General features: G+C 33.7%; 1 protein-coding gene across 1 annotated transcript in view; it reads left to right on the top strand.

Annotated features, from left to right (window-relative positions):
* Positions 1–827: 827 nt before the first annotated feature.
* The window catches only part of LOC123562358 (trichohyalin-like), a 34,432-nt gene continuing 14,029 nt past the window's right edge, over positions 828–21,230 (top strand). The window contains exons 1-7 of the mRNA XM_053525399.1: positions 828–930; positions 6,326–6,394; positions 9,318–9,418; positions 10,161–10,260; positions 11,824–11,865; positions 13,534–13,584; positions 14,969–15,007. Of these exons, the coding sequence (XP_053381374.1) occupies positions 871–930; positions 6,326–6,394; positions 9,318–9,418; positions 10,161–10,260; positions 11,824–11,865; positions 13,534–13,584; positions 14,969–15,007 (462 nt within the window). The 5' untranslated portion in view covers positions 828–870. The remainder of the gene's footprint in view (positions 931–6,325; positions 6,395–9,317; positions 9,419–10,160; positions 10,261–11,823; positions 11,866–13,533; positions 13,585–14,968; positions 15,008–21,230) is intronic.

Genomic DNA, 21,230 nt, shown 5'->3' with positions numbered 1-21,230 from the left:
GAATGAAAACATTTTTATATCAATTCCTGCTATTTTTTCCAAAACAATGGATTTGTATCGCAAACATAGTATTGTTTAACATTTGTTGTTGTTGTTGTTTTTTGTCCATCCCAAGCACATGTTTGTGCTTCTGGCGGATATTGCATATCAATTCACCTTTCAGTTTTAATGAAGCGTGGTAGGAAAATTTGTTCTTTTTAAATTAGCAATATCTAGTTTTCCACTAATCCTTTCTGCGATCTGAGGACGGTCTACTCGATAATGATACGCACTGAATATTTATTCGTTTCCGACTAGCAAAAATGAAGCTAGAAAACGCGTTTATAGGTTTTTTTTATCGAGCTTCTACCCTTAGTATATAATCTACATGCTTTAAATTAGATTAAATTATGGTGATATGTTATATAGTCTAATAAAACAACTGCTTTTCTACAGGTTTAATCGTTTAATCGTATTTGGAAATTAGTTCTCCCACAGACAGTGCAATACTCTCTGTTTCAGTTAACATAACTCCACATGAAACATGGAATGGAATTATTTCAATTAAACACTTAAAACTTTAACTAGAAAGAAGGTATATAATGAAGCGTACAGGCTTTAGCCACTACCTGCGCTACTATATCACTTTTCAGTATGTATCCAAAATGGATTATACATTGTAATGAAACGTTTTATATGTATATCCGATTATCACTAAATATATGTCAGTTTGACTGAAAAACAAGTGTTTAAACAAGCAAAAATATTGTGTTAAGTATGCTAAAAAGAATATTCTACATTAAGAATTAGTAGATAGAAGAAATGTTTTTATCTCATAGTTCATTCATCTAACTTTATTTATTTCTTAAGAAGAAACAACAACATGAAAAAATGAAGAAAAAAGAAGAACGACGACAAGCTCAGTTGCAAGAATTACAAACGAACATTGCAGTAAGTAATTGTTAAGTCTTACGTTGTGATATAGAAATATGTTTGTCATGAGTACTTGTCATTTTTACGGACAGTAGTCACCACGAACATATAATTTGAGTGAAGGATTTTCAAGTTACTTGTTACAAATGTTTGTCATGAAGAGTCAACGTCCAGAGCCGCTTATTTGGTCATTTGGCTTCAAACCACCGACCTTCCGTAAGCCAGCTGGATGACTTCCTCACATGAAGAATTCAAGGCCCCGAGTGAGACTCGAACCCACATCGATGGGGGGCAAGTGATTTGAAGTCAGCGACCTTAATGGAGGCCCCCGAGGCTCATGTTCTCCGTGACCATTTGATAAAAGACATTGTGTCGGAAATCATCCGACCTCCACATCTGATAATGTTTGTGGGGAAGTTGGCACTTACATGCGGAGAACAGGTTTTTACTAGTACAGAATCCAGGAACACTGTTACATGAATGAAATACTGTTTCAAAACGGCGTTAAATACAACACAAACAAACACACGAACAATCATGATTGTAAAGGAAACATGGTAAGATAGAAACGCAGCAGTGATTAAGATTTAGTGTTAGCATTGTGATTTGTCCGGACAAGTCGTTTTGTGCTTTGACCAGATACTCTTTATCATTTTCAAATTATACACTTTGTTGCTAATGACGTCAGCTTTTTTTACAAGCAACCTGAATCTTTTATTATTTTGATGCTTTACAGATGGTCATTTTTGAATTAAAGTACACATTTATAGTATATGAAACGTATTTGTACCGGAAACGTCCTACGTACGATTTTAATTTAACATTTTCACAAACAATTTCTTATTATACCTTTCATCAAAAGCAAGAAGTTATTGATACTATGGATACGAGTGCACAAAGGGTATGTATCTTATGTTATGATCCATATGTCATAGCTGAGAAGTGTCTATGAAAATGTATACACAAAACAACTATGAGCGGACATTGTAATCTTTAATAATTTGCTTTTGATAATTATTCCCCTACCTTAGTTTTAATGCAAGGGAACTTTTTATCTGTGCTTTCGTTAGTCAGAAAGAGAGACCCTGAGTTAGCTTGAAAAGTACAAAATATATTCAAAAACACTTACTTTAAAAGTTGTTTTGGCTAATATGAAGTTCTTTTATTGAATTTCAATGTTACAAGTATTCTTATGACAACATTAGGTTAAGATATATGAAATCCCCTTATGGAAGGTAGGAACTGGAGGCCATTAATCAGTACCTAGTTGTTTGTAACTTTAGCAGACGATTTAGCTAACGGTTGGTTAAATAGGACTACTTTTCAACATTTTAGAAGACATAGAAAAACAAATGTATCAGTTAAAAGATTGTGAACGCTAAAAAGTCTTCAATGTAAAATCAAAATATCAAATTAGTGTTTCCCACCAAGACTTATATTTTGAATTGAAATTTAACCAGTCATTAGTTTCACAGCCGGTTAAAGCTTCGAACAACTCAACCCTTGTTCATGAACTGTATATTGTATAAGCAAAATACTTATATTTCTATAGATTATAAGGTTAATGTTACTTTTTCCTATAATACAGTATTTTCGTCAGTCGGCTAGTTTCTGCAAGTCCCCTGGGTTTTTTTTATTATATGACCTAGAAATAAGGCAAAATTTCATCTACTAAAGTCATATTTACGTTCATTTTAGGACCGTTAGTAACGCTTTCTACCGTATGTCAAACAAACATCTATTACTTATGACATTTTTCAAGACTGTTTCAGAATCGACTTTTTAATATTAATTTTACAATGATATTTTGAGTTATGTTTCTAAAACAATAAAAGTTTGTTCACATATTCACGATTTCTACCTTATTCTAGGGGTCAGAATATCCCCACTAACCACAGCCACATTTTCAACGGTTTTTATAACTAACAGAATTATCTAAACTAGACTTTCTGATAAGATATTATCAACTCAACAAATTGTGTTAAGATACAAAATTTCATTTAGTTTTATGAGAAACTTTTTACAATCATTTATGATTATATACAATAACATTTCAAAACTTTAACATATCTCATCAAATGCATTCATTAATTTGCATCTCTATCCTGAAAATACACTACAATATCCAGAAAGAATTAACCACAGAAAACAAAATGAGGGAACAAAACACAATAACGTCGATTCTAGGGGAATGTGTGCGATATTGAAGTTATCAAAATCAACACCTCTTACATTCTTAAAAATGGCATCAATTGTTTTTCTTTTTCTAAAAAGACAACTTTTATGTGTGTTTTTTACCTCCATCACTCAATGGAGAGAGCATATAAATTTGGTATTGTTCGTGTGTTCGTCCGTCTGTTCGTGCTTGCGTCCGTCCGCCAAAAATTGTGACGCGCCTAACTCAAAGAGAATTTGATATAGATTTATGACACCATGCACGAGTCTTTTTCATGATATGAACTCAGTTTAAACTCTTAGTGTTTGCCTGGCTCCGTCCCCTGTTTCAATAATTATGCATCCTGAAATAGTCAAAAATGCCCATTTTTACCTTGTGGCGTACCTAGCACAGAAGTATTTGAAATTAATTGCTGAAACGTTGCATGAGTGTCTAGCATGGAATGGACTTGCGCAATTCCTAGTTTTCGTTTGGCCTCCCCCTGTTTCTAGATTTTTCGCTTAGCACAGAAAGTATTTCGTATAAACTGATGAAACCTTGCATGAGTTTTTTTTAATGATTTGGCGTTGCACACTCGGCGTTCTTCTTGACATTTTGGTGCTAATTACAGAATAACGGCCCTTAAAATAGCTAGAAAAGTAGATTGTTTGTTTGTGATGCTCATAGGTTAAAAAGTATATGGCCTAGAATAACGAATCCTTTATAAAAGAAAAATGCGTAGCCTACTTCCCCTTATGACCGCAAACAGTTGAATTATTACCACTGATTTCTAATGATAAATGTATCAGTGGGAGAACACCCTGTGTCCGTATAGAATATGTATTTTAGCTACTAAATTTTCGCTAAATATCTTCGGAGTCATTTGTACTAAAACAAACACAACAGGCAAATTTCTCATGGGCAATATGTTACCCAAACAAATTCAGTGGCTAGTAGGTCAAAGGTTAACTTAATCTATTAGAAGCATAGACTGCAACCAAAAATACATAAAATAAGATTTTTGAATAAATAAATTCATGAAATGTGCAAGCCCCTATCAACGACTTAAATGAACACTATTATCCATAGAATTAAATCGACTTGACATAATTCATTTCCGTTCAATATCTTGGGGATACGTTCACAGGTAAGTATGATACACAACTGTGATTAAGGAACGTAGCATTACCATTTGAGTATTTATCCTTGTTCTACTTTCCCCTTCAACCTCTCCCCCCTCTCCTACCTCATTCCCCTTCCTCTCCCTTTTTTCTATATTATACATAAAATTAGAATTTACTTGTTGGATTTTTGAAGCAACCCGTCAGTGATATTCTTATGTTACAGCTTCTTTTTGTTGTGGACCCACTTTGCAAATGCGTGGCTCTGAGGCTGTTTTTTTTTTTTTTGGTGCTCTGCGCTTCCGAGAAATCTGTCCTTATAAATTATTTAGGGCAGTCACATTGCTCATGGGCGAAATATGACATTGAATAATAGAGTACAAACTTCTGATCCAACGCACTTTGTATATATTGGCACTAGAACTAAAACTACAAACTTTAAGTGGGTACTACCTATTTTATATATGTGTGTACCTAACTGTATCAAAGTACACAGTCTAAAAAATGTTTCAAATATCATTTTGAAAAGAAAAAGTTATGTGAACAGAAAATATGATCCTGGATAAAATATTGTGAAAAAAAAATGGAGAGAACTCCGCTTAAACATAATTGTAGGCGTAGATGCCTATGTACATAAAAGCTCATGCAAACCATGCACTTGTTACCTCTAGGCATGAAAATTCATGAAAATTATTTAATGGTGAGCAATTTGTAAAGAAAATGAGTGAAGATCAAATCATTTTATACTCTATGGGAAAGTGTAACAAATTTGTGGTGAAATATGTCAATAAATGGATGATTGTTGAAAAATGTTCAGAAAGCAACTTCTGGAGAGAATATGATCTCTGCTACCCATATATATGTGTCAAAGTATTAGAAAAATATTTAAAAATATGAGAAAACTAAAGACAACAATTTCTGCACAGTTATATGCATCATTGTGTTATACTGTATGACAGGAAACATAGATAGTATATTTTTCCATTGCACTGATATATCATGGACAGGATTTAGAATGCCATAGGGTGTTCACACACCAATTTTACTCTAAACAGATTTTTTTTTCTTGATTAGGGTAAATATCTGAATAGTACATGTTTAGTTCATGCATTAGGTCAAGAGATGCAGATTCTAATTTCGAATGTTCAGTCATTTAGCTAATAAACATTTATCACTTTACAATAAGCATTAAAGTCTTGACAATATGAGGAGTGTTCAAAATGTTCAAAAAGATGCCACCTTTTGTATCTATTGCAATGAGAGAATATGACTGAAATTCTTAAACTTTATTTCATTCAGTCATACAGTTTTGTAATTTTTGTTGACATTCGAAGCACGTAGAACACTTTTATCGCCGTAGATAGACGAAACGGTGCCGTCGCTTTTCCATCTGTCATGATTAGTATTTGACCTCTAATGTTCGCACTGGAAGTTTTTTCCTGCAATAAACGTTTTATGTACATATAATTTATAAATAACTAAATATTTATAATAAAATGCTATTTTATTATTCTTATTTTCATTTACCTAACTTATATAATTCTACAGACAAAAGATCAGCATGAAGCAATGAGAGAAAAAGAACGAAAAACAATTCAATTGAAGGAATTAGAAGAGACCGCTGCAGTAACTCGCTGTTAATTCTTAGAATTTGTACATCTTCACACATTTGTTGTGATATAGCCAGATACTGATTATCAATTCATCCCCCTTTTCAAATTAAACCTTTTGTGGAAAAACTTGCTGGTTCAGAAAGTAACTTTAACTTCCAGCTTTTTGTATTTTTATATGTGTGTTTGGTCTCATGTGATTAAATCTACTAATTTAAGAGTTAGAGTTTTGAATGAATGTGTTTTGTTAACTTTTTTCTCACTTTTAGCTTATCATGCAAAATGGATACATTTTTTACATACAAAACAATTTTATATACAGATAAGAACGGGAAATAATGCAAAATGATTCATGTATCTCAAAGATATTATTTCTCTTTTGTTCTTATTTGATAGGTGGTTAGAATTATACAAAACATGTGAAACAAACAGTACAAAAACTGATATAATGTTGTTGTTTTTTTTTGTTTTTTTTTTGTTGTTTTTTTTTTTTGTTGTTGATTTATTTTTCATTTATCTTACTTCAGACGAAAAAACAACATCAAAAAATGAGAGAAGAACGACAACAAGGACAATTCCAAAAATTAAAAACTGTGGTAAGTAGCTGTTAATTTTTAATTCTTTAATATAGAAATGGATACATATTTGATCAAGTTAAAGAAATTAATAAGTGTTCTTCTGGCTTGATGACGGGAAACGGAAAATATCTACTAAGGTTGTTCATGTATATCTGTTTTGATATATAATGTATATAAGTCATGTAACGAAAAGAGCATTTTAAAATATGTAGTTGATACTTGCAGGTGGCGGGTTTTATTGAAGACTGCTATGATATTAATATGTGTCGTGTGACAACGTGGCAACATGTTTCACAGTTCCTCCATGTATTTTTAGTAATTTTCAAAACCACAGGGCGTAGGGCTTTGATAATCGGTATATAGCATCATCTAGTGGTTCTCTACCAAGAGTCTTCAAAATATCTTCCTAGGATCAAATATGAACCCGCCCTTGGGGTAGTATGGTTTATTTAGACTTACGTAGGAACATCGTCTTGTACAAAACAACATAATCTAGGGCTTTAATTTTTGGTCTGTAGCATAAGGTGAATATCGAATTCGAAAATATGTCATGTTTGTTCATTAATTAGATCATCAGACAACATATTATATATAAACATCACTTTAACTCTAGGGACTACATTCTTTTCCCCATTTATATAAAATGAAGGCAAAATGTGTGCCTTAATGAAATATGACAAATTTGGAATTGTAAACAATACGATGCGACTAGGTCAAAGCATCATCTGGCATCATATACGGTGGGACTGCAACAAATCAATGCTCAAATACGAAATGCCATAATATTATATTATCTGACTGACATGAAATTTGGACAGAATTTACGTCTTTGTAAAATCTAGTACAAGTTTTCATCTGGAATGAGCTTAGTATCAAACGTAAAAGTAGAAAAAAAACATTGTTCAAGTAGATACAGACCAGATTGTCTAATTGATATTTTTGAAATCTTATGGTAAAATACAGGCAAAGTTCGGGCCTGGTTAAACCGGGTTGAAAACTAGGTCGTTATGTCTTTTATTTCTGACCAGGTTTCATTTAGAGAAATAAGAAAATGTGACCTCTTAAGATTTAATCAGTTTTCTTCTCTGATTTGACCTTTGATCATTTTTTTGTATTGCGGATAACCAAGTTCTAACTTTAGCTAGAGTTTGCAAACTTAAGACAAAGAGTATGATCAAGCTTCTTTTAGAACATATCAAAACTGTAGCATCTAAAGTGTTTAAAATGTTCAATATAATCTGACCAAGTGACTGGTGTTTACTTCAGCAGCATACTAATGAAAATACATGTACTGGGTTTTGCGCAAACAAACTTGAAAATGCTGCCTCTTCAGTGTTTACATGTTTCTTCTATGATATTACCTAGTAACCTAGATTTGACAAAAGATAATCAGTTTTCAAATTTTCAAACACTGTATAATGCTCTGGTCAGGTTTTGTGCAGATCAAGCCAAAAATGTGTCATCTAGAAGTATTTATACAGACTTTATAATAAAACAACCATCCAGAACTGCTCTCGTGTATATCTTGTAAACATGTTGCCTGAAAAGGTTTACTAATGTTTCTCGAGGGGTTGACGTTGTGACCTATCTTTTCACTCAAGATAATGTAATATCTAACTTGTCCCGGATTATATTTTAGCAAACAGTCACTTAATCTGGACCAAACTTTGTACAATTGTTCACACTGGCAGACGGTAACAAGACAACAGTGAACAAGGAAAAAGCCCACCCGATTAGCTCAATAGAAAGAGCGCAGATCTACGGATTTCAGGGTCGTGAGTTCGAACCCTAGGCGAGGCTTATATTTTCCGTAACGCTTTGATAAAAGACATTGTGTTTGAAATCATTTGTCGTCTATCACTGATTAATGTGGAGAAGTTGGCAGTTACTTGCGGAGAATAGGTTTGTACTAGAAGAGAACCAAGGAACACTGGTTCGTTTAAGTGCCCGCCGTTTAATAGCTGAAAAACTGTTGAAGAAACGGCGTTAAACCCAAAACAAACAAACAAACGAAATAAAAGAACTAACAATGCGAAAAAAAAAACGTTTAAGATTTATAAAACACTTTTGAGAAGCCCAGTCCCCCATTCTTGATCGCTTATCCAAGGTTCATCTTCATTTCTGTATATCACGTGTACATTTTTATTATTGGGATTTTTATCTAAATATTATACTTATTGTCCCTTATACTATTACAACTTCATCAGATCATTGTGTATGTAACGCTTTATACACTTTCCCTGCAACTGAAATTAATAAAACTTGTACACGTCATCAACATCTTGCTAAACCAGGAGCCAACCCATGGCTGTTATAATGTCTACATGAAACAACTAGGTTCTTCCTTCGCCATTTAACATTGCCTAAATTGTGTTTAGGCGACTTGAACTCAACAAAGGAAATAAAGAAACATAAAACCTTTTATCTTTTACAATCGTGATTAAATCAAAACATTTTGTCTTTCCATGCCCCGATGCCAAACACCTGGAAGGCATATAGGGTTTGAAAGGTGCCTCCGTCCCTCAATTGCATTTTCAGACTGTGTTACACGAATCCTACAGTCTCCATCAAATTTGAATGAAATTTGATTTATGACATAAACATGAAGCGGGAATGTTCATAGCAACGGCCATTTTAAGTCCAATTACCTTTTTATAAGTTTGGCTCCTTTATGTCTCTCCACGACGAAAGCCGTCAGAGCTTATTACGATATCTTCGGCGTCTGCGTTTAACTTATCAAAGATTCTCAGAAAGATCATGTCTCTGTTATTACCCATCAAAACTGAATGAAACTTCATACATTGCATCCACATGATAATGCGAATGATTGACGACATAGGCTTGAGAAAATATCTATTCTACTATTTGTCAAACAATAGTGTCCAGATAAACTCTCTTTATGTAGGAGGTGGACAGAGTTTTCTGACTTCTTCTTTTATAGAAGGACTATCTGAACCCAATGTCTAAAATGTCCTTGTCCTCAAAAGAAGAACTTCAGACAAACTATAGGGACACACTTGAACATAAGGCATCAGAAAACAGGTATGTATTATTTCATTTACGTAAAGTTTTCATAAGGTTTTTAGAAAAGTATTCAAACAAATGTGAACAAGATTCGTTTCAAATAGTCGTTTAGAAACCTGTCAAGGGTGTAGATTTAAATAAGGCATAAGAAAGTGTTATATGTAGGAGATTTGTTGTGTAGATATTAGTGTATTATATTTCTTGAAACAGGTAAAACGACAATATTATATGAAATAGTCTGTATTTATGCATTCAAGTTTAGTGTTAGTTTAATACACATTATGAGATCAAAGAAAATGCTGTCTTAAAACATACTCTTCAAGTTTGTGAAAGCGGCCAGCAATCCTATACTGACTGAATCATTACGGTACCGATGCTTGCATGTGCTTGCTGATGCCTTCATATCATGCGATTTATAAAACATGACTTATATGAATTTTATTAATAGTGACAGAAAAGATCATGAGATAGATAGAAGTTAGTGGACGTTATTCAGACTACATGTATAGTAATTTATTATTATCTAGACAGTAGTCGCAACTCTGACAATATACCCTTAACTTTTCATATTTCGTTTTAAAAGTCAGAAGTCCCCATGATTTACGAGACTTTCACTTTTCTTTTTCTTTTGTATATAAGCAGTTTTAGATATCATGAAACGGCATCAATTCATCGAAATACTGATAAGCATATCTTGAAAATTTATTTGTTAATCATTGAACATAACTGCTTTTATTAGTTTTGAGATTGCATTATTTAGGGATGGTGATGAAAAACTACTAAGGAGGTGGATGTCTCAAGGCACGGCTTGCCAGACAGGCAGACATGAGGATATATCTTCAAAACCGTCATCGGAGGAGGTACCATACAATTAAAACCTTTTCCTTGTCACAATTATCTGCATAGCGTACACAATCATTATTAAGTGTTGTTTTTTACAGAAGGTATGTATCAGATAATCTATGATCTCAACATTTAACTCGACAGTTATGACAGTTGACAATAAATAACAAGCCCTATCGGCAATTCCTTGATTAGCTGGTGAGACAGCTACCCAAATGGTTAACCAGGAGTCCGCCCGTGGCTGTTTAATCTCTATAGAAACATTAAGGTATTGCCTTAAATCTGGCCTAAATTATGTTTGGGCGACATAAAATCGAACAAAGCAAAAAAGAAAGAAACATTTAAGTATGTGTCCACAATCGTGGTAACATCAAAACGCTTTGCTTTTTTATGCCCATGTGTCAAACACTCGGAAAGCATATAGTGCGCCCCAGCCCCAATTACACTTTCAGACTGCGTACTCGACTCTACAGCCTCCATCAAATCTAAATGAAACTTGATTTATGTCATTAACATAAGGCGGAAATGTGCATAGTATCGGAACTTTTATGTCCAAATATTATTTATGTAGGTTTAGCCCCTTCATATCTCGTCACAACAGAAGTCGTCAGAGCTTATTAGCTCGACTGTACGAAGTATGGAGAGCTGTCCTATCCGACCCGGCGCCGGCGTCCTTCACTTCCACACCTCGGTGTATGTTTTAAAACATTATTGAAGCATTTTCTCTTTATCTCTGTAATTACTTGATGATGCGTTTTAAACTAAAAATAGATATTTCTAACCATCACCCACATCATATGGCATACTGGCCATAACTCTTACACCAAAATGTCATGAAATATCCCCTTTTACTTAGAATTACAGGTTAAAATTTTGATGCACGTTCACTCTATCTCAGTTAATTCTTAGATATGCACCGTTTTGATATCCAGCCTCGAAATAGTCGAGAGCAGTGTTTCCTGTGACAGCTCTTTTTAAGATATCCTCGCCGTCAAATATGATTTTACGAAATAATATATATAACATATAGAAATTTCAAAAAAACGACAAATTATGTAAGTATATATTTTTGTTTGTTTTTCATTTTACTACATTAAATCATTTTCAAACGTTATGAAATACACGTGCCAGTAAATCTATATAGTCATTTAACGAGCAAATTTCTTTATAAGGAAGGAAACTCAAAATACTCAGGAACTGACATATATATGAATATAAACTTTTTTGTTATTTGATATTTGACATTTTAAGAGTGAGAATTTTGAATGAATTTTTATAAAACATTATACCCTTACTGAGACATTTTCTCATACACAAGACTTGGACCTCTAGCTAAAGATCAAGTTCACGTTTAAAGATAACATATTTCATGTATTTTGCTTATACGGTCATTGAATTTGCCTTACACGGATTGATATCCAAATAACTCGCAAACAGAACAATGTTTCGTCCGCCACTTCGACTACATATTTTATCCGCTAGAGGCGTTTTTGAAAGTATTGGTTGTTTCCTTTTGCGGTTACGGATAAGTACCTTATCTGCGAAAATTTTACTTATAACTTATGTTTATCTTATTCTAGAAAGAATCAGACAAATTGGAATCGCTCAGAAAAAGACGTGAGGTAAGTGTAGGATGCTTTTTATACGCCCGTTTGAAAAACGGTACGTAATATGGGAACGCCCCTGGCGGGCGGATGGGAGGGCGGGCGGCGTCCACAGACCTTGTCCGGAGCATATCTTCTACATGCATGGAAGGATTTTGATGAAGCTTAGCACACTTTTTCACCATCATGTGACTGAGTGTCATGCGCAAGAACCAGGTCCTTAGGTCTTATGTCAAGGTCACACTTAGAGGTCAAATGTCAAATTCAAGAACGACTTTGTCCGGAGCATATCTCTTTATGCATGCAGGGATTTTAATGAAAGTTGACACAATTGTTCATCATCATGAGACGGAGTGTCATGCGCAAAAGACAGGTACCTAGGTCTAAGGTCAAGGTCATACTTACAGGCCAAAGGATACAAGAATGAAAAATTCAAGAATGACTTTGTCCGGAGCATATCTTCTTCATGCATGGAATGATTTTGATGTAGCTTGGCACAGTTGTTCACCGTCATGAGAGTGAGTGTCATGCGCAAGAACCTGGTCCCTAGGTCTAAGGTTAAGGTCACACTTAGAGGTCAAAGGATACAAGAATTAAAACTTTGTCCGGAGCATATCTTCTTCATGCATGAAAGGACTTTGATGTAGCTTGGCACAATTGTTTACCACTATGAGACGGAGTGTCATGCGCAAGAACCGGGTCCCTAGGGGTAAGGTCAAGGTCACACTTAGAGGTCAGGGATACAAGAATAAAAACTTTGTCCGGAGCATTTCTTCTTTATGCATTGAGGGATTTTGATACAACTTGGCACAAATTTTTACAAGCATAAGACGGAGTGCCATGCGCAAGAACCAGGTCCCTAGGTCTAAGGTCAAGATCACACTTAGAGGCCAAAGGTCAGATACAAGAATGACTTTGTCCGGAACATTTCTACTTCATGCATGGAGGGATTTTGCTGTGACTTAGCACAAGTGTACACCATCATGAGACGAAGTGTAATGCGCTGGTCCCTTCTTTTGAAATACTTCGCTTTGCTGTTACTATAATTAGCTTATATTCCATTTGCAAATACAGGTGCTAGTGTAAAGAAATTTGCTGTGACGGGCGTATATTGTGACATTCTGGCACTCTTGTTTTTTTTTTGTTTTTTTTTCTAAGTAATATATCCCAAGTTCCTTCAAATATGAAAAATAATCATATTGTCTCGTTCCATTTTGGTACCAAGTCATGAAATACTTATACTCAACTCAAAAAGAAATACCAGAAGAAAATTTGTTATTTTTTACATGTTCACTGTATAAGTACCTTTAATGTGAAATTAACGAATATCCTCTTTTGATTGTTTTCCAACGAACTACTACGTGAAAGACGGGAAGGTGTCTTTCAAATGCCTGTCGTCCTTACAGCTGTAAGTAATATATCCTAAGTTCCTTCAAATATAAAAATAATCATATTGTCTCGTTCCATTTTGGTACAAAGTCATGAAATACTTACATGTATACTCAACTCAAAAGAAATACCAACAGAAAATTTGTTATTTTTTACAAAATCATTGTAATGAGTGACAAATGTATATTTTCACTTGCGGTACTCGTTTGTAAAAGTATTTGTTGTTTCCCTTTGAAATGATGGGTAAGTACCTTTAATGTGAAATTAACGAATATCTTCTTTTGATTGTTTTCCAAGGAACTACAAAAACCGGAAGATGTCATTCATGTTCCTCTCTTCACAAAAGCTGTAAGTATTTCAAATTCCATGTATGCCTTTTCAACTATTAAAGGAGAAGAAAATCCTGACAGTAAGTTAATTCAATATGAAAGCCATACTCGAGCCGCCTTTCGTAACGCTGAAAGATTTTTTTAAAATCGGACCACTATTGAGAAAAAAATACGTGACAGATTGAAACTTATGAAAATTACTGATCATGACGGGAACAATTTCGTGTGTTTATGACGTCATTTACACACTGCTGAATTTTTTATTTAGCAAAAATCTTTTTAACAGATTGATTTTATATGTTTGAGTGTAAGATGTAATACATGGTTTTTTTTTATTATAATTTGAAAAGGTAGAGAAATTATTTACAGATATAAGTAGATATGTACAAATCTGCCGCTTTGTTTAGTTGCTAGGGAAACATAATGATCAATATTTTGATCAAATGTTTAAATGATCATAACTTTCTCATTTGTTAGTCGAATATGAAAATTCTTTCACTTTTTCAAATGATAAAAGAAATCCTAGTAGATGGAATCAACATCTAAACAACATTACATTTCCTTCTCTGCAAGGACTAAACAATTAAAGAAGGTCAAAGGTCAGTAATTCAAATCATTCTTTGTTTTATATAAAAAAAAACGACAACTTCATGTCGTCTTCACGTATCTTTAGAGAACATTACTTTTCCCTACACATATTACAAAATCAAAAAAATTAAAAGAAAATAGTGGGGTTATGTAGTTCCTAGTGAAATGCCAGTCAGTTGTGGTCTGTTACCCTAAAAAATGGAGCATGTTTGCTCTCGTCCGCGCAGTAAACACCTACTTCCGGTTTAGATCTGCAAAACTTGCCATGCGGGGCGTATGAACATGAAAACCGTCTCATTTCATGCAGAATGTATTCTAGTAGTGAAAAATGGTGATTAAAGCACTCGTTCTATACGAAATTGCGCAAAAAAATGGAAAATTAGGATCTATTTATTATGGACTTCTTTCGACTACACCAAGAAAACACATTTTCGACCGAATTACTGACCTTATTCCAGAAGCGGTCGAAAACTCAGTCTCAAAACTGTTTCATATTTACACCATTTTTATTGTTCAAGCCATATATGAAAAATTCTAAGCGAAAAGATACTCATCAGCTCTGATTACCAAGTTGACAGGAATATTTTATATTTTGCAAAAAGCGAAACTTTCCTTCACACATTTTACTCTTTAAATCTTAAAAAGAAAACAAATTTTCACCATTGCTTGAAATACATTCCTTAATCACATCAGTGAAAATATTTCTTGTTCCGTTGTTCCGTTCCGCAAATTATCCCTCATTTTCAGTGATGGTAATGTACCATAATTTTAGAAATTGATTAATATAAATTTACTCTTTATGTTCCTATTTTCAGTGTATAGCCCAAGAACGCACACGTAAAGAGTGTAAGGAGGTAAGTGATTAAAAAATTAATGCATCTCATACATTTTCAATATGAAAATATTATTAAATTGTCACTTTCCATTCTTATTCCCCAATACGGTGCTATCTTGTTTAAGTACATACGCACTACAATGTATTACTATTATGTACATACGGATATGCTTAACGTATACCGGTACAAAGCTTTTACGTTTTATAAAACATCAGTACTGACGACTTATAGAATTTTTTAAAACATTCGTAAAACAAAATTTTTCATATCGTTATTGATTTCGTAAATATTCAGCAAGGTTTCATCACACCCTGCTACATGTATAAAATGTTTGACTTGGAAACAAATAACTTTCATGACAATAAAGGAATAATTCGATCTATACAACAAATTTCGTTGTTTTATTGTGTCAGTGACGAAATGAAATTCTGTCAGAAGTCTTTGTTCTATAGTTTATACAGTTGTAAATACATTGAAATACATTTTAAAGATCGGAATATACTTGCCACTACCGTTACTACATACACGTTATCAGTTTGACGTTTAATTATTTTACTGTAAATAGAAATTGAGGCGAAGAAAATATACAAGTTGACGTTATTTTAATCAATGTATCAGCTCAGTGAGGCATATTAATGAAACCAAGTCTGCAATTTTTACTGTTTGCATTGTTTCCGGCGCTTCTACTTTTCAGATTTTATATTTAGGCTCCGGTTTCGAAGGTTAATGTCACATGTGTCAAAAGTTATTTTCTAGTTTGCCGGTCTGTACATTTGACATGCATCATTTTGTTCCCAACCGTTAAGACATATGTGTTGCATTTAAAATTGTCTATGACCTTACGCCAGTCCGACCAATTGTACGCTTTAACTGTGTCGTGCATATGTCAAATAGTCTTTGCTTAGAGAAATCTTATGCCATAAGATTGCTAATCAGCAAATGAATGAGTGCATCTGGGAGTTCATTTAATAAAGCGAGAGTTATACATCTTCACTTAGAAAAAAATGCAAAAAAAAAAAAAAGAACTGAAGGTTTTATCACAACGTAATTTTCGTAATGTCAAGAACTAGTATAGGATTTTAGTCAGCATCTGTAGTTGTTAACCTGGAATTTTATTTGGGATTTCAGTATTCTACACCAAAGTGGTTCTTAACATTGAGATTTCACTCAACATGACCAGGGTTATCTAAAGTATTGCATAAAGGTACTAAAAGATATTGTCGCATGTATCTGAAAACGTATTTTACATCGAACCAGAAAACGTTTGGAATGTTATTGAGCATGTGACGTTTTGCACATTAATTTAGGATTTACCAACAACCCGCCCCCACCCCGCCCCCACGGAATGTGAATTCAATAACACTCCTTTCCAGATCCAGTATTACGTATATCTAGTTCTGAATAAAAGTTGTTATGCGTAGGTTGGGCATCTAATAACAGGATACAAATAAATGGTTTTAGGACTGTTATGATACCTTGTTGCAATAAGAAAGTGTTAATTCCCTAATTCTAATATGCTTGCCTCTGTAAAAACACTCTTACGCTAGAATGACGTCACATTTACTTGCGGTAACGTCAACGCTTTTGTTGCGACCAAGAAAGAGCGCTCCTATATTTTATCTACTGTTTTAGATTAAGGGCATATTAGAATCGTAATAATTTATAGCAAGCGTGTTTTAACACTATTTATACACTCGGGTGGTGATACGTCGTTCAAATAATTTCGCCCGACGTATAACCACCCATCGTGCATAAATAGTGTTAAAGCACTCTTTTGCGATAAATTATTTCTTAAATGAAACTTTATCAGTCTTTTAAGCTAAAAGTATATATTTATGCAAATTACTGTTTTCACAATGCAAAATAACCGTTCAACAAGCCGCTTAATAGAATAGTTCATGCTATTTACCAAATCCAGGAATAGCTACATACCGTTATGGATGTCTGGGGAAGGCACGCTATATAGTTAAAATCAACTAAAATAGCTAATTAATCGTTTTACTCTTCAGTTTAAACAAGGTAAGAGGTAACCATACGAATGCCAATCAAGTGGCAAGGACATAAAAATTAGATTATCAAAATGTATACATAATTTTGTATAGTTCTTATATAGAAATGATCTGGTTTAATGGAATATAAAGTACGTTGCTAAGCTGGGCTGTGGTTTATACAGTGCAAATATCCATTTGCAAGATAGTGTTCAAAGGAAAAAAATAATTTATTTATAAAAGTTCCCGATTCTTGTTGATGCTCACGTGTCAGTTGTCAGGAATACTGTCTTTTAAAATGTATACAACCCCTTGTATTAATTCCAGGGATCAAAAGATAATTGATTCGTCGATTGTTTAGATTCGTAATTTGCCCACTTGCACAAGATATTGGCCCAAGTTCAAAACTCTGTTTTGTCATGTAAAAGTACCATAGCGGGTTATTTCTGCGGTCAAAATATTCTGCGTTTTGGCCCCAAAAAATGTGAAACAAATTTCTGCGTCTTTAATTTCTGCGTTTTCGCATAAAAGCAACAAAAGCAACAAAATTTTTTACGTTTTTGATGCCAAAGAGGAGGTAATTCCTCGCATGATCCATGTGATCGGGCGTTGTGAGAATGATAGCGTATGAAAAAAATAAACTAAATTACCGGTAATTGTTGTAAAATAACTTTGCATTTAATTAATACATTATAGGATATAATAACATGTGAATTGAAAAAAATATAAATCCAACAACAATTGCACAAACAACAACTGCAAACTACGGTATATCGGCATAACGGCTACACTTTTAATAGTAATAAAGGTTATTAAGGTATAGTTCGGAAGATCTTCACAAGATATTAGTAAGAACAACACAAGTAAAATTCTCTCCGTTTATTTCATTCACAGAAGAAACATGTTTTCTGAGGGATAAACAGTTAGGACTTAGATTGACCATCACACCTAATTATACCATTATCGATAAATGTCAAGTGGCGACGGTAATTTCCAGTAATTAAACCATGCTATTGTGTCCTCCGGATTACCTAGGGAAACATAGCGTGAAACAACGTTGGTGAAAAAAAATGCAGATTTTTTTGCGTTTTAAATTTTTGTTGGATGAATATTCTGCTGGAAATATTTTTGCGATTCTACCACGAGACCGCAGAAACGCAGAAATATTGCCCCCATAGAAATAACCCGCTATACGGTAATTCAGTTTCAACTGAAAGTTGGTCATTATGCTATTTTCATTTAACACAAACTAAAATAATGTATTATAAACTTGTCTGACGAGAAATGTTGTATATTTAAAACAAGTAGAGATTTACCCTAAGCCCTCTTTACTCAAGGGCAACAATCTTTTTATAGTGAAATTGTTTAGTGAACACCGTTTGTTAATCCTAACCCTGTCCATGTTATACCAGTGCAATGGAAAAGTAATCTGTTTATGTTAAGTACTATGCATGATAAGACAGTCATGCATCGAACAGTCCTGAAATTGATTTCTTTAATTTTCTTATATTTCTAGTACCTTGGCGCATATATATTGATGTTAAGGATTGTTTTCTTTCCAGCAGTAACCTTTTCAATATATTTTACTTTGTTAAATTCTGTGGATTTTGACTTTATCAAAATAATCGTCTGTTTGTTAAAAAAAGTTCACCTAAGAAAATGTCACACTTTCCCAAAGGCGTTAACTTATTTGATCTTTATATAATTTTCTATTCAGATTATTAATCCTTATGGCAATTATGCATAATTATGCATGGTTTTTTCCTGCTTAATTGTAATAAGTGCATAGTTTGCATGGGGTACTAGTTCAATAGCCACCTAAGCCTACAGTAAAGTCATAGCCGAGTTGTATCCATTTCTTCCAATTATTTTACCCGGGATTAATTTTGTCAGCTGTAATACCTCTTTACCCGAAAAGGATATCTGAAATATATTATTCAATCTACATATTTTGATATGTTAGCGACACATATTTAAAATAGATAGTTTCGTCTTGAAGTTTGTATTTTTGTTTAAGTGCATGAACCAAGCACAGAAACCTATGTCCAGTTATTTTGGAAATATATCTTTGTAACAAACATCTGGAAAAGCCTTTCTAAAACATTTCTGATGTGAAAGATATAATATAGCACATGTACGTTTTGCAAACGAAGGAGACCGCAATAAAAGATTCAATACACATACAGTTATGTTTCAGTTTTCACCCTTGTCAGCTTTCCTCTTTCAGACAAGTCAAAGACATTAAAGCGAATTATTTGTTTCATATACATCACATCGATTTATTTTGCTGTAGTTAGAAAGAATATAGATACATCCCTTTATTTGAAACATAATTGTTATGATAGTTTTGCACAGTTGTATATTTTTTCATGTTTTATTGTAAGGTTGGTAGATATTATCAGGATACGAGTTATATGACCCAGGGAAGTGCCTACGCCTTTAGTATCTTGAACAATGGTTTGGGTCCAATCGCTAAGGTGACTATGTCTTAGACTAGCTGACAAACGATGTAGAATGTTAAAACGTAGAGCTGGTGAGACCAAATATCTCGTATATAGAATTTTCCTCTGGCTACCTTGCCTAAATGATTTGTGTACCAGTGATTCGTAAATGATTTCTTATTATGAGCTAGACAATTTCAGGGATCAGGCAAATCACTAAATATTTCAAACTAATAATCTTCAATTAAAAATGATCAGCTCAAACTCCTATAGGTTGGAGACTCTATACTTGTCTAGTCTTTTTGTTGAAGTTCCCGTCAGACAATGTCTTTGAATCAATAACATCCGAGTCCTATCGCATAGATGCTCGGCCTCTGTCCTCTCAAACTCTATATGATTACCCTGACTCCTGGATGCTAAGCGCCTATATGCTATCATATGTAGCATTCAGCTACCATATAGGTACATCTCCGATGCCTTGGCTGTACTTCGCCATAATGCTGAACCGTCTATAAGCTGGAACTTTCCTACTATCTCAGTAGATTACCAAATTCTGGGTCTCTGTCTCAGCTTCCTGATGCTCAGCCTATATATGCTATCGTATATACCATTCACCTACCCTTAAGGTAAAACTCCTATGCGCTGGCCCTATAGCTCGAAACCTTGTTGAAATTCTGCAACTCTTCTTTAGTCTTTGAACTCCAAACCTTCTTCTTTTTAATAATTTATCCGCCCTGATAGGGTAACTGCAATAGTCTCCTTATCAAGGTGCTGGGATAAATTATTATTTGAATCCTCGATGTGTCTTCTTTAACAGCAGGATACCGAATGAGCTCTCTGTCATCCATCTACCCCAGCAGACGTGCTATTTTAGAACTTGTTTCTGATTGGTCCAAATTTAAACATAACGTTTTACAATGAGTATTTGCTCTATCAAATATGAACTGTATCAGGTCATGCAAAATTAATGAAAGTAGTCTTGCAACATATAATACAAAGGTACAGTACGGATTTTTTTCTGCCTTTTCATATTAAATTGTAAAATATATGCCGTATTATTTCAGACTCTATACAGGTATATAATAAATGTATTTACCTGTGGTAGTTTTGAATTAATTCCTATCCTTCGGTCTTAGCACCTATTAATCCAGAATATAGCAACTGCTTCTGAACGATTTCAAATTAGTAACAATCTATTCCAGAACCAGCTTACGATAATGCTGAAAGCGGAATTCCTGACACAAGCTATCTGAATGATAAAGCAGCTCGATTAAAAAAGAATAGAAAACGCTTCAAAATCAAAATTACATTTGAATTGAGAGGCATTAGTGCATATAATCATTCTAAATTTCTTTGCATAACTTTATCTGGCACACTAAAAGATCCATGTTTTCTTGTGAATTGTTGGACATACTTTGACAGATGTAATAAACATATGTACCTGTTCGTGAAAATATGGGTCATCTCCTTTTCCAGTGATGGTAATGTACCGTTATATTGGAAATTAATTAAAAGAAATCTCCACAATACGGTGCTATCTCGTTGAAGTATATATACATTACAGATGTATAACTTTGATGTACACACGGATAAGCTTAACTTATGCTTAATTTCTACATTTTATAAAACATCAGGTTTGACCTTTTAGAAAGTTTCTAAAACATGCGTTAAGCAGAATTTATGATTTCGTTATTGATTTCGTAAATATTCAGCAAGGTTTTATTACACCCCGGTATAACGTGTTTGACTTCCATCGAAATTACGAGGAACGTTTGGAAAAAGTGCTTACAGGTAATGTTGATGGTAGTATTT

This window comes from Mercenaria mercenaria, chromosome 15, assembly GCF_021730395.1.
Source record: "Mercenaria mercenaria strain notata chromosome 15, MADL_Memer_1, whole genome shotgun sequence".
Classification (NCBI taxonomy): Eukaryota; Metazoa; Mollusca; class Bivalvia; order Venerida; family Veneridae; genus Mercenaria; species Mercenaria mercenaria.
The sequence above is the reverse complement of the archived record's forward strand: the minus strand, read 5'-3'. Positions and strand labels throughout refer to the sequence as shown.